This window comes from Talpa europaea, assembly GCF_964194135.1.
Source record: "Talpa europaea genome assembly, chromosome: 11".
Classification (NCBI taxonomy): domain Eukaryota; kingdom Metazoa; phylum Chordata; class Mammalia; order Eulipotyphla; family Talpidae; genus Talpa; species Talpa europaea.
The window spans coordinates 76,667,158-76,680,752 of NC_140078.1; the positions used below are offsets into that span (position 1 = coordinate 76,667,158).

General features: G+C 43.0%; 1 protein-coding gene across 1 annotated transcript in view; it reads right to left on the reverse strand.

The window, feature by feature from the left end:
- MYRIP (myosin VIIA and Rab interacting protein) overlaps positions 1-13,595 on the reverse strand; it is a gene marked incomplete at both ends in the record, with an annotated part of 202,427 nt that overhangs the window by 68,917 nt on the left and 119,915 nt on the right. The window contains 4 exons of the mRNA XM_084248331.1: positions 1,014-1,094; positions 1,309-1,406; positions 4,026-4,106; positions 8,030-8,166. Coding sequence (XP_084104457.1) covers positions 1,014-1,094; positions 1,309-1,406; positions 4,026-4,106; positions 8,030-8,166 — 397 coding nt within the window. The remainder of the gene's footprint in view (positions 1-1,013; positions 1,095-1,308; positions 1,407-4,025; positions 4,107-8,029; positions 8,167-13,595) is intronic.

Below are 13,595 nucleotides of genomic sequence, written 5' to 3' on the forward strand. Positions count from 1 at the left end.
TGCAGCTCCACTCCCAGGCTCTAAAGAGAGACGAGGGAGGGGCCCCTGAGTTCAGTAGGTGGGTGGTGATTTAATCAATCTTGACTTCTCGAAACTTCAATAAAATATCAGAGACAAGGAGCTATGGGAGGTGTATGAATGGATGTGTTGGGAGGCTGTGGGCACAAAGGGGCATGGAGACACTGTAGACCCCTCCAGAGATCTTGTGGCCCTCTGTATCTCTTCATCACCACCCTTCGTAATAAGCCAGTAATTGTAAGTATGGTGCTTTCTTGAGTTTTGTGAGCTGTTCTAGCAAATTCTCCAACCTGAGGGGGTTCCTGGGAATCCCTGAGTCTATAGTAGACTGGACAGAAATGCATTAACTTGGGGGGTAACTGAGACTTGCCTTTAGTGTCTGGGTGGGGGAGTCCATTGGAGTCAGCCCTTACCACATAAGGTTGGTGCTAACTCCAAGTATCAATAGTTAGTGCCAGAACTGAACTGAATTGCAGGGCATCCCATTGGGGTTGAAGACTTGATTGTGGTACATAGAAATAATCTTCATTTAAAGTGACAGAGTTTGGGGTGGTAGGTTTCTCAGCAGTAACAAACTTATTACACTATGTAAGGGACAACTTAGGACATGGAGGGGGACAGCAAAGCTTCTTCAGCAAGAGAATATTTGAGAAGTGTGAGAAGGGGTGCACACGCACGGGCATGTGCATACGCACACACACACACACACACGCCCTAGGAAACCTGAAGCCAGTGTGTTATCTGCCTGCTCAGTGTTGAGTTTCTGGCTCCTTACCCACTAGTCAATTCCCCAAACGACCATTTCAATTCCTCTGTTTGGCGTTGCAGAGCAATGCAGCTTTGCATTAACCCTCAGAGCACTAGGCACATGGGAGGAGGCTTGGAAATGTGTGCTCGGCAGTGAAGGTGCCCCTGGTTGCTCTTCAGCTCACCAGAAGCCATGGTCCTGGCCAGCATGGTAAATTGCAGCCATCTGGATGCCAAGACGCACCTACCTTCTGCAGGATTGTTGTGGCTAGTTCCTCCGTCAGCTCCTCCTTATGGTCCCGCAGGTAACTTGCCTCATTCTGCTTGTCCTGCAGAGCGAGGGAAGAGAGTGACCCATGCTGAGGGTGTCCTGGCCTTTGAGAGTCCTGACCACTAATGCAGGGGAGGGCTGGGCATGGGGCTGGGCATGGCTCTAGTCAAGAATGGCTACTGCTGGTTTCTGAACAACCTGGACTTGCTCCTGGTGCCACGACACTGACCCACATCTCCCCCCCGACCCCCAGAGGGGAAGGGATGCCATACCAAGCTGTCCCCATAGGCTTCTGCTTTGGAAATTGCCTCCTCGATGGCCTCTTCAGCCACCCGTAGGGCGACAGCCAATGTGTCCATCATGCTATGTCCTAGACAAGGAAGAGAACACAGACTACTTTCTGAAAGAGAATGACAAGTAAAATGACGGTTCCTTTAAGCTCTTCCAATCAGATCTTTCAGGGGCTCTGGGATAAGTTCTAAACCTGCCCATGGTTATACCTGCGTCAGTGAGAAAAGTGAGATTTGAATTCAGGACTCTGTTTCCAAAGCCCTTGATTTTAACCACAAGGGGAGATAAACACAAGCTAACGTGATTGAAACCACAAATACAATGGTTCTGTATTTGTAATGAATATTTCCTTTTTTTCCCCATCAGGCAACCAATGGGAGGCACTGTCCCCAAGACAAAGGATTTCCACAAGTCTCAAAAATTCTTTATTTTGGAGTGAAGTGCTTAGGAGAGTCCTGTGCCCCCTAAGTGCCAGATTTTTGCTTCTTACTTGAAAGTGAGAATCTCAATCATCCATCCCTTAGTTTGCCCCCAAAACCTAGTTCAGGTCAGGCACAGGAATGTGGGTCTACAAGGGTTGTATGCTAGGTCTCCTTTTGCTTAATGTCAGCCCCTATTTCCATTTATTATCTCCTAGTCACGCATTATTTAGCACATGCAAATCTCCTGAAAGCTGCCTCAAATTCTCTGTAGAATGAGACAAGGTGTAAATACAGTGATTCATTAATGAATCAATCCCTCAATTAAAAAAAATTAAATTCAAGCTTCTTAGATTTCTAAAAACAAAATGCGGACAGAACACGGCATTTGGCAAACATAATAAATTCTCCAAATTAATCCCACTGCAGTCAAAACAATCTCACCAGCTGATGAGTCCCTACCATGCCGGCAATGACAGGTACATGGAGCACCCCGGTTTAGGGCTCTGCACACGGCAGAGTGTGGCTGACTTAATGCACAGTGTCCCCAGTGTTTCAATAAGTAGAGTCTATAAAATTTAAGTTACCATCTTACTAAGTGCTTCCTAGAGACAGACACTGTGTCTCCCGTCAGTATATTTTTTCGCAGAAGAGATCCACCACTAACTCTCACTGAATCAAAGTTTTCCACGTCTCTCCCAAGTGATCCAAGCCACTGGGGGTTCAGGTGCATAGTAACTGCTACGGGACTTGCAGTGGACCTGTGATAGGGAACCCAAGTTCCACAGATGCCTAGAAATCAAAGCCTGGAGCTATGCCCAGAATGGCTTTGTCTGCCAGGTTTATGGTTTTGGGTAAGGGTGAAGTAGAACACTGAAGAGGCTTTGGCTGAAAGTGAGAGCTTTGTAAGTGTTTCAGAGAGAAAAACTCTGGGTGTGGAGGAGGATAAGAAGGCAGAGGCAGAGAGAGAGAAGTACAGAAGAGCAGTTCGAGGGTGGGATGGTTAATTTTATGAGTCAACTTGGCTAGACTACAATGCCCTGATGTTTAGTCAAATGCTGTTCTAGGTACTGCTATAAAGGTATTTTGTAGCTGTGACTAATGACAAATAGTCAACTTAAGTAAAAGAGATTACCCGTTATAAAGTGGGTGGGACTCAACCAATCAATTCAAAGTCCTTAATGGTATAATTCGAAGCATAGACTTCTACTTGAGTTTCTTGCTTACTGACCTAATCAATAAATTTTGGGTTTGCCAGGTGGCATAATTCTGTAAGTCTAGTTCTTAAAATAAATCCGTGTGTGTGTAAGTGTGTGTGTGTGTGTGTGTGTTTCCTATTGATTCTGTCTCTCTAAAGAACCCTGACTGATAGAGATGGTCACTGAAACTACTATTAGCCCAGCAGAGTGTGGGCCAGGAGGCACTCAGGACATGAGCCTCAGAACAGAAAGGAAAAGACAGGATTAGAACCATAGCTGACAGGAGGCTCAGGAGGAGGCTCAGGCCCACCTCTTCCTGGGTGGGCCTGAGTGACTGAGAGTCTTGCTTAGGATGTGCTGAGTGGCTTCGTAAGCCTGAGGGTCAAGCTTCATAAACCTGGGTCTACATCTCTGGGTTAAGGCCAAGGCTAGGTGTTTTAGGCTCGGCCACTGATGGAGCGCATGAAAGTCACATGATGGTCTGCAGTAGGGCTGGAAAAGTTTCAGGCAGCGAGGGTGACAGAGGATGGAAGTTCCATGAGAAGGCACCCAAAGAGAGAGCAGAGAGAATGCAGCAGAGCCAGGGAGTCACCAGTGCCTCCCGGTTCTCAACACTCAACACTTCAGAGGTGTCGAAGTGTTGGGGAAGGTTGTCCTTGAAGCCAGACATTTGTTTTGCTTTTAACCTCTGTTCTAAGGAGACTGTTATATTGCTATAAAAACGTATAAGTTAATCAGTATACAATACATTCTATGAAGGAACATCTCAATATGAATTGCACAAGTGAGCACACTGATTGTTATGTTCCAATTCTAGAAGGAGATTGGCTAATTGATCCTAAAGCATTCGATGGTTAGATAGGAAATTAAGTTCTCTAAGCCCCAGCTTGTATATACTCACCTATTTTGAGGATGGAGTCACATAAATGGCAATAAGCAGACTCCTAGAGACCCCTGCATAGCAACAAGTTGTTATATTCAGGCCTTACCAGCAATTGGGAGGCCCAGACACTGGAGGTGTTTCTATTCCTCTGAAGGTGTTTCTAATATCCATTAGCTGTAACTCTTAAGCAAACTTACCTTCTGACTGCCTATAAAACGTTGAATCACTTCCGGAAATACTTTCTTCATTCTCAAGATTTGCCTCAAATGAGCTTCCTCCTAGAGGGGAGAGAATGAGAAAAACAGAGGGAAGGGAGGAGGGAGAGAATGATCATCCCAGGTCCTTAGTGAGCACTAGTATGTGTGTCACTGAAATGGCAGATGGACATCACCCACTTAGATGAAGTTAGCCTTGAAAATAGGTTTAGGTCATAGCACCACACCTGTGTTTGGATCTTTGTGTTAACAGCTATGTAAGGCCAGTAAAGTTTCCAGAGGTGCCCTGGTCAGGCTTGTGATTCAGAAAGGCACTCTGGCTGCTGTCTGCAGAGCAACTTGGAAGGGTGGAACATGGCTTATAATAGGGTCAGGAGGGACAGGAAATACAGGCCATGAGAGCCCCTGCTCTCTGGAGTGTCCCTGTGCTGGGAAGCTCACGGGAGGGCAGGAAGTGGAGACTGCCCTCCAGGGAGGGTTTAGGAAATAGGAGCGACTTGGGTATTTACAAATCAAAAGAAGGAACCAGATGAGAGATTGAATAGGCAAGAAGGAAGGGACAAGTGACCTTGAGACAGTCCTGGAGGGTGACAGAGATCGGGTGGGGTGGGGAAAACAAAGGGAGTTATCTTGGGGGGGACAGTGCCTCCGCTGCTGCAGCTAAAGGGGGTGATGGCTGCAGACAGCAGCAGAGGGGCACACACAAGGAAGTCCCTGCCTAGTGGAGGCTGTCTGCCCTTCAAAGGAAGGGGTGGGACCACTTGCTGAGAGAATGGGCAAGGCAAGGTGGTGGGAGTATGAAGGTAGAGGAGGAAACGTTTTTGGACACTGAGCTGAGCAGGGGACAAGCTCTGGGCTTGCATGATTTTAAATCTTCTAGTGCAACACCGCTCCCTGTTTCCTTTTCAATTTACAGGTGAGAGCTTCAGGGTCATTTAGGATGATGTGATTTTCCCAAGGGCAAAAAGCTGCTGAACAGCACTGGAAACACTGACGCAGCTGTCAGGTGTCAAGTCACTGTATTATGTGAGTCAGAAGAACCTCCTATTTCACACGACTCAGCATTTTCAAAAGACATTCGTCAGTCAAATTGCAGATAAGCGACATAACAGACTTCAAGAATCATGTCAGAAACATATAGAATGATAATAACAGTGGGGCTTATTTTTCCCATTTTATTTCTCTAATACTCAATAAGAGCATATATTAATTATTCAGTTGTCTGGAGATTAACTATATTGCTAATGACTATTTTTACCTTTTTATGTAATGACTTTAGAATAACTGTTAAAAATGTGGTGCTGGATCTATCAGATAAAACCATGTAGGCACTAGTTATCATTGGTCTTTATTATTATTTTTAAAATAACTTTATTTACTTACTTATCTGACTTCTCTCTTCTAATGTGAGCTCTGAGAATGGCAGGGTCTTACCCATCTTATCATCCTCAATTTCCTTCTTAAACCAAGTGGGCACATAGTAGGTGTTCAATAAAATTCTGCAGCATCAATAAGTGAATTTTAGATTATCTGACAAAGTACACTTGATCTTAGCCAAAAGGCAGAGAAGTGATTTATCTGACAAAGTAATGGGTCTCCCCTTATGTCTGATCTGGTCGCCTCAGGAGAAGATCACAGGAGGAAGAGGAAGGCTGACCTGGGATGGCTGTGGTGGGAGGAGTGGTAATTATGAGTTGGACATGGATGGGCAACCCATAAGATTTTGTGAACCATTAATTTTCAGTGGACTGAATGAGTGTTTTTATGGCAAACCCCACTGGTCCCTGCAGGGGAGATGTGTCATAGGTAAGAGGAGCTTTACACTGAGAGTTCTGGTGCATAGCACATGCCTTGCACAGTGTCGATACTGCAGATTATATTTTGAACTTTACATTTTTGAAATAAGTACCCTTAGATGGAGCTGAAGATGGAACATCTTATTCAGAATTATGCTTAACAAACCATAGTAAACTTGTAGTTGAGGTTCTTGGTCTTGACTGTGCCTTAAAATAACCCTAGGAGGGCCTCCCCTGGTGGCACAGTGGTTGAGCGCTGGGCTGAGAAGCTGCCTGCAGCCTCTGCAGCACTGGTTCAATCCCTGGCCGCTGGCGAGGGTCCCACATGGCGCACAGACCTCTCCTGCCGTGCCCGCTGCTCCCCTCAGCAGTGTATTTCTTCATCAGTCTGCCTGTTCTGTTCCCCGCTCTGGCTCTGGTGAATTCTCTCACCCTCCTGCGCTTCTGACTGTACCCAGTGCTTGTGTAAATAAATAAATATATCTTAAAAAAAAAAAATAACCCAAGGAACTCTAAAAAATATCTGTCCTGGGCATACCTCCAGACATCTGGAAGGACTTGTCTGGGGTGCAAGATGATCCTGGGATTTTTTTTCAAAGTTCCCTAGTTGATTCTAGTGTGTAGTTTTGATTGGATCAAACTGGCAAAATACTGAGGACATGAGATGTGCCAGTCACTAAGCCACCCTCAGGAAATACAGTCATCGGCTCCACGTGGTCCAGCAGGGAAGTGGCTTTGCAACCCACCACCTGGATGCAGTGTGGTAAGAGCTGCGATTGAGGCCCAGATGAAAGAAGTGGTGGCCCCCCAGTACCCAAATCTGCTGCATCAGCGGCAGACAGTTCCCAGCAAATGAGTCTCCATTGAAAATGGCACCTGAAAAGTTCAAAACCTAGGCTGGCTCACTTGGGATTCATGCCCACTTGCTCCATCTGTGGGACCTTCGGGAGAAAGAAAAAAAAAATGCAATTGTGCTTTGTCCTCCAGTATTCTCCACACATGCTGCTTTCCCCTTCATTTCACATCAAGCAGTAGAGAACACCTATGCAGTCTGAATTTGGTGACACAGAAAAAAAAAAAAAAATAGCAGACTCAGAATGAGTAACAGAGGAAAGAAAGGCTGGGCTGCAAATGAGTGAGCGAATCCTTTTCTGGAACTTTCTTGAGTTGAAAAGCTACTATTAATAACATCATTTTAGATTTATTCTTTTTTTTTTTTTGCCTCCATTCCTAGAGAAAAAATTTTTAGAAAAATCAGCAAAGAGAAGATAAAAATAATCTATGAAAAGCTTGGGACCTGCTCTCCTAGTTACAGGTTTCCTGAGTAGTTTGAAACACAGAGTCTAAAGGCACAAAAGGCCCTAATGAGTCTGTGTTTAATGTTCTAACCCATTTTTCTCCTTGTCTCAGTGGACGGCATATTTTTAGATAAGACATGACCAAAGACTTTATTGAGAACACAATGTAAAATAATGATGGGGAAAAAGGGCCAAATGGAATGAGATTTTTTTTTTTTTTTGCTTCTCTCTTTCTCATGGATAAAAAGCACTTACCTGTGTCGGCAAGTGATTAAAAAATATATCTTCCTCTAGACAGAAAAAAAGTGGCTTTTTGGGAGACCATGGTGTTCCTATTCTGACAACTATTTCTTTCTGCTGGTCTAATACAACTAAAGAACATCAAGTGCACATTCTAATTACAGTGGTTGTCTTAACTGTATAACAACAGTAGGTGGAAGTCATCCTTCAATCTTCCTGGGAGGAAGTTGATACTTTTCTAAGTTTCCCCTTATATCAAATTCTGGGCCTGGCAAAAATAGAATTTTGGAGTCCTCTGAGCGCAGACCTAGTCTATGCATCCCTAAGGATGACTTTTCAATGTTTTCATCATTAGGGAAGATGAACAAGAACCTAGTTTCTAGGGATCCAAAATTAAAACGCCCACAAGTTGCAGAAATTCTTTGGTTCTCGAAGCTCCTATCCTATCCAGCCCAGTGGGGGATGCTGGAGCCATAAGACTCAAAAACTTAACAGAATCGTTGAATACATCCTTATATTTCTCCTCCTCACCAGAGCCAGATATTTAGGCAACTTTCTCTGTCCTAGATGAGTGTGTATCATGTACAAGCCAGGCGCTCTGCTGTCCCGCTGAGCCTCCAAGGGCTCCCAGTGCAGCAGACAGTGTGCATACCCAGAATGTCGAAGCAGGCTCCGCTCTCCAGCCGGTGCTTCCTGTACAGGTTCTTCAGGACCTTGGCGCTGCCAAAGCGTTTGAAGCGGCTTTTCACGTTATTGTAGAACCATTCCAGAGACTGGGTCCTCAGTAGCCTGAAGAAAACACAGAATTAGAAAACAGAAAGTTAGAATGAAAAAAGACGGAATGATTAAATGAAAGTCTCCATGATACTCTGCAACTCCTTCCATTGAGAGACAGAGCTTATTTCCACTCTGTGGGTCTGTGCTGGCCCAGTGACTTGCTCTGACCAGCTAGAGCAATGGACATGATGCTGTGTGTCTTCACGCCTGCAGCTTCCTCTCTTGCTGTGCTTGTGAGCACTGCAACCTGTCGTCAGTGAACAGCTCAAGCTAGCCTGGAGACGGTGAGGGATACCTGCCCATCCACTCTGCTTGCCCCAGCCAGTAGGGAGCAAACCACCTGACAGGTGAGCCAGGCCATCCACTGCCAGTTACCGGAAGATGCATGAGTGACCTGAGGTGGGAGCAGCAGAAGAACAATGCACGAAAAGAACAAGTTGATAGCTGTTTGCCATTCAAAGCCACTAATGTGTGCATCTGTTTAATAGCAGGCTTTATATTTGACTCTCCTACTGCAATAACATTCCTAATTCAGTTTGGAGAAATAGACAGCTAGTGAGATAATGGGCTCTACAGCAAAAATTCTACAGTTTCTTATTACCCTCCTGGCGCCCTGTGGGAAAGCAGTTTCCCGGTCAGTACTAGAACAGGCAGTAGGAAACACTGACAAGAGTCTTCTCTTTTATACCCGACAAGAAAATATTTCTAAATCCCTCTCATTTTAAGAATAGCTTTTGTTGTTATATTTCATATTATGAATATAATAATGCATCCTCATTTCAGAAAATTTAGAAAAGTAAAATGAACATAAAGACTTCTAATTCAATGGAAGAAAAAGCACATATTTATCTGCCCTTCCTCCCCAGATGCCAGTGAAATGTGAGAAGATATCCAGAGGGAAAGAAATTTATAATAATGAAGAATGGGAATGAGAGCAGAATCAGAAGTTTTTCACAAATTCCTGAAAAACTGAAAGTGAATGATAGCCAAAGGAAACAGAGTATTTTGTCCTTCAAAGCAGACAAAAGAGCTGGGACTCAGAGGAAGAGCTATGATTTTGGAGTTGATGGGTACAGAGAGCAGGACTGGACTATGAGTCAATATTCAGAAAGCAAATTCAAGGATGCATAGACAATCGTGAGTTCTCTTGTCCTCCATCTTTATGCCTTAAACAAATGGATAATTGGTCCAAGGATGCTTTGTCCTAGCTGAAGATAAAAACTAGTTCTCTAATAAAATTGAGCAATCTACTGGAGGAAGAGAAGGATTTCAATACAGGGGTTATCACTTTGCAGTGAAGCCCTCCTTGTTTTGCATTGATAGGGTCCCCACATGCCTACCCACCAGATCCTGTTCATGTACCCCAAAGCCAGCTGCCTATCTGGCTTACACACTTGGAGCTTTCAGTCAGCACACTCCAACCCCAAAGCAGAGGGAATAAAAGTTTATTCATTTTGGTTCCCTTTGTTAATTAGCTAAGTCCTTTGTTAAAAAAATATGAACTTATAAGGGATAAATATTTGAATTAATCCAATGTCATGAGAAAACTAATCTAAACTGAGTAAAAATTTTTTAAAGACTTATTTTTATTTATTTATGCACACAGGAACTGGGGTGTAGGCCAGAGATGCAGGGGTGAGAGGGTTCACCAGAGACAGAGTGGGGAACAGAACAGGTAGATAGACTGAAATACACTGCTGAGGGGAGCAGCGGGTGAGACAGGAGAGGTCTGCTGTGCCATGCGGGTAGCTCCCTGGCCGGGGATTGAACTCATGTCACAGTGGCTGGTGATAGTTTGATAGTGCTGAGACTTAACCCCTGTGCCACCAAGGATGTCCCCAAATTGAGTGAAATTTTTAAAAAAGGGAAATGTAGACAATCCAGGGTTCTAAAAATAAGTTAGACCAAACTATGTTTCAAATAAAGAAAAACTCAAAAATGAACACTTGAAAGCTGACTATAGAACCGAAGCATATAGAGAGGGCAGTGGAAGGAGAAGAAGAAAGAGGGAAGGAAGCATTGTGGACTCTGGTGAATCAGTGGTGGGGGCACCATGGTGGGCAACCTGATGGGGAGGGATCCTAATGTCACCTCATTTAAAAATACAAATTTATTTTTAAAATTCTAATTAGTAATAATAATGGTGGTTTGAAAAGGAACTGCATGTATACAAGAAGACTAGGGTGATGTGAAACATAAGTAATCAGAAGACAAGTCATGGTTTCTTGGGTACAGGACAGATTATTGGTGAAAAAAATTAATAGAAGATCTAAAATTTGAAATCAATATGAATTTTCCAGAATGTAGACTAAGGACTAAAAAAGGTGAGACATGAGATAAAGGGGTACAGAAGATTGTTTCAGTGAGTTCAGCATCTAACAAGATTGCAAAACAGAAGAAAAGAGAAAGTGGAAGAGAGGGGGAAAAACTAAGACATAAGAGCAGAAAACTGAGGCAAGTAAGCAAGGCACAAGTCTTTAGGTTGAAAGATCCTACCAATTACCAAGCAGCATAAATGAAATACAAAACAAAACATAGCAAAATCACCTACATGCTCTTCATAAAAATTCTGATCCTTAAAGATCGTGAGATTTTAGGAGCTTCCAGACAGAATAAAAGGTTATTTTACAGAGGAACAAAAATTATGGCATTCACGTTTTTCATCAATACAATGCCAAATGCTAGAAGACCATGGAGTATGGGTGATCTAATCCCAGAGAAGAAATGACATGAATTTAGGATTCTATGCTTACTCAATTTGATGCTTTACTCAAAATATGAAATATATTTTCAGATATGTTAGATTTCAGAAAGTTTGTGCACTTTCTGGAAAAAATATTAAGGGGAACACTGGGAGAATCCAAAAACAATGCAAGAAAGAGGAAATTATAGGACTCTATAGTTGGCCAGGAACACAATGGAGAGGAGTTGCAGGATGACAGCTGTGCGGCAGATCTGGAAGACCACCAGCACAGATAGGCCACACAATAGGTGTATCATGAAGAAGCTAAATGAATGAAGAGAAATGGAGAAGGGCCACTTCTTTCTTTTGTCAACAAGAATGAGGATAGATAATTAGAAACCCATGGAAAAATAAAAACAAAACTCAAAAGCAACCCTGGAAAGTAATGGTCTAAATAGGAAGCAAATTAAAACCTGTAAGGTTTGTCAACTAATGGAATGGGGAAAGAGAGAAGATATCTAGTCTTCTTCAAGAGTCCAGGTCTATGGCCAAGGTTTACAGTTCCTTCTCTCTATGGATTTTTTACCTGTCTTTGATTGAAAGAAAATAGTACTTATATAATTGAAATATTGTTTACTTCTCACGACCTAGTTATAGACAAAGCATGAAAGGCCCATATGGTCAAGACATTTGCTTCTTTTGCTGGAAGCAAAATTAAAAGTCATCGGACAGCTTGATGGAAGCTTGGATGCAGAGAGCAGGAGGAACAATGTGGACAATTCAGAGATGCTAATTTTCTCATTTTACATAATAGAGGCCCCCAAAAAGTACAGAATGGAGTGGAGATGGTCTACCTAAAGTATATGGACCAATGACAGGGAGGCCTGAAACCATAAAGCACATGGAAGGAAACAGGCAAAGCACTGCATGGCACTGACTTCGGGGATGACTTTGGGGATTTAACTCCAGCAGCAGTGGAAACAAAATAAAAAATAAATGAATGGGACTACATCAAACTAAGATGTTTCTGCAAGTGAAAAAAAAACCTATCATAAAAACAAAAAAAACACCCAACTGAGTGGGAGAAAATATTTGTACATCCTACATCCAACCGGGGACAGATATCCATGATCTACAAAGAACTCACACGACTCAACAAAAAGACAACAAATAACCTAATTTAAAAATGGGAAGAAGAGCTAAGTACACACTCCTCTAAAGAAGACACACAGATGGCCAAGAGACACATGGAGAAATACTCATCTTCACTCATCATCAGGGAAATGCAAATCAAAACCACAAGGAGGTATCACCTCACACTTTTGAGAAGCCCCATCTCAAAAAGACCAGAAACAATAAATGTTGGTGAGGATGTGGAGAGAAAAGGAGACATTGTACACTGTTGGTGGGAAGGTAGGCTGGCCCAGCCCCTATGGAAAACAGTAGAGAGATTTCTCAAAAATTTAAAAATAGATCTATCTTCTGACCAGCAACCCCACTACTAAGTGTCTACCCAAAGAATGCAAAAACACTAATTTGAAGGGTTATATGTTCTCCCATGTTCATTGCAGCAGTATTTACAATAGACAAGGTGTGGAAACAACCAAAGTACCCAAAGGCAAATGAGTGGATTAAGAACTGGGGTATGGGCCTCCCCAGTGGCGCAGCGATTGAGCGGCGGGTTGCAAAGCTGCCTGCAGCCTCTGCAGCGCCGGTTCGATCCTGGGCTGCTCCCCAGCCACTGGAGGGTCCCACATGGCATGCAGACCTCTCCTGCCGCCCGCTGCTCCCCTCAGCAGTGTACTTCGGTCCTTCTGCCTGTTCTGCTCCCCGCTCTGGCTCTGGTGAATTCTCTCACCCTCCTGCGCTTCTGACTGTACCCAGTGCTTGTATAAATAAATAAAAATAAATCTTAAAAAAATAGTCTTTAAAAACAATAATGCAGTCCAATAAAAAACACTTTAAAAATAAAGTGCTAGAGGTCACCAGTGTACAATAAAGATTTTAATAAAACTTATACGTGGAATCTAAAAATGATGAGCTTATAGCTAAAGAGAACAGAGCAGTGGTTGCCAGAGGCAGGGTGGGGGTAAGTGGGTGAAGGTGGTCAGCAGGCAAAGGCTTCCAATGAAGACATATGTAAGTTCTGGGGGTGTGATGACAGCATGGTGACCATTGTTAACAAACTGGATCACATATTTGAAAGCTGCTACGAGAGTAGATCTGAAAAGTTCTTATCACACGAAAAAAAAAAAACCTGTGACTATATTGTATGATCATAATATATCCAAATAGCAAACCATTATGTTATACACTAGAATGCACTAACATATGTCAATTACATATCAATAAAACTGGAAAAAAGAAAAATATAAATCCAGAAATCATTTGACATTAGACTTTGAGGAGAAGAAAAAGAGACAGGGAGGAATGACCTATTTATAACAAAGAAAGAAATAAGATAAACATATTATTTAGCATTATATTGGTAACTCTCACAAATGTTTCAAGGTAATTTGTTGGGGGATTGAGACTTGGCATGGATTTAGGGCACAAAATACCTTAAATTTAGTATCATTTTGAACTTTTAAAAAAAGATTTATTTATTTATGCATACAAGAGTTGGGGTGCAGGCCAGAGAGGCAGGGGGTGAGAGGATCCACCACAGACAGAGTGGGAAACAGAACAGGCAGACTGACTGAAATACACTGCTGAGGGGAGCAGCGGGCGAGCCAGGAGAGGTGTGCTGTGCCATGTG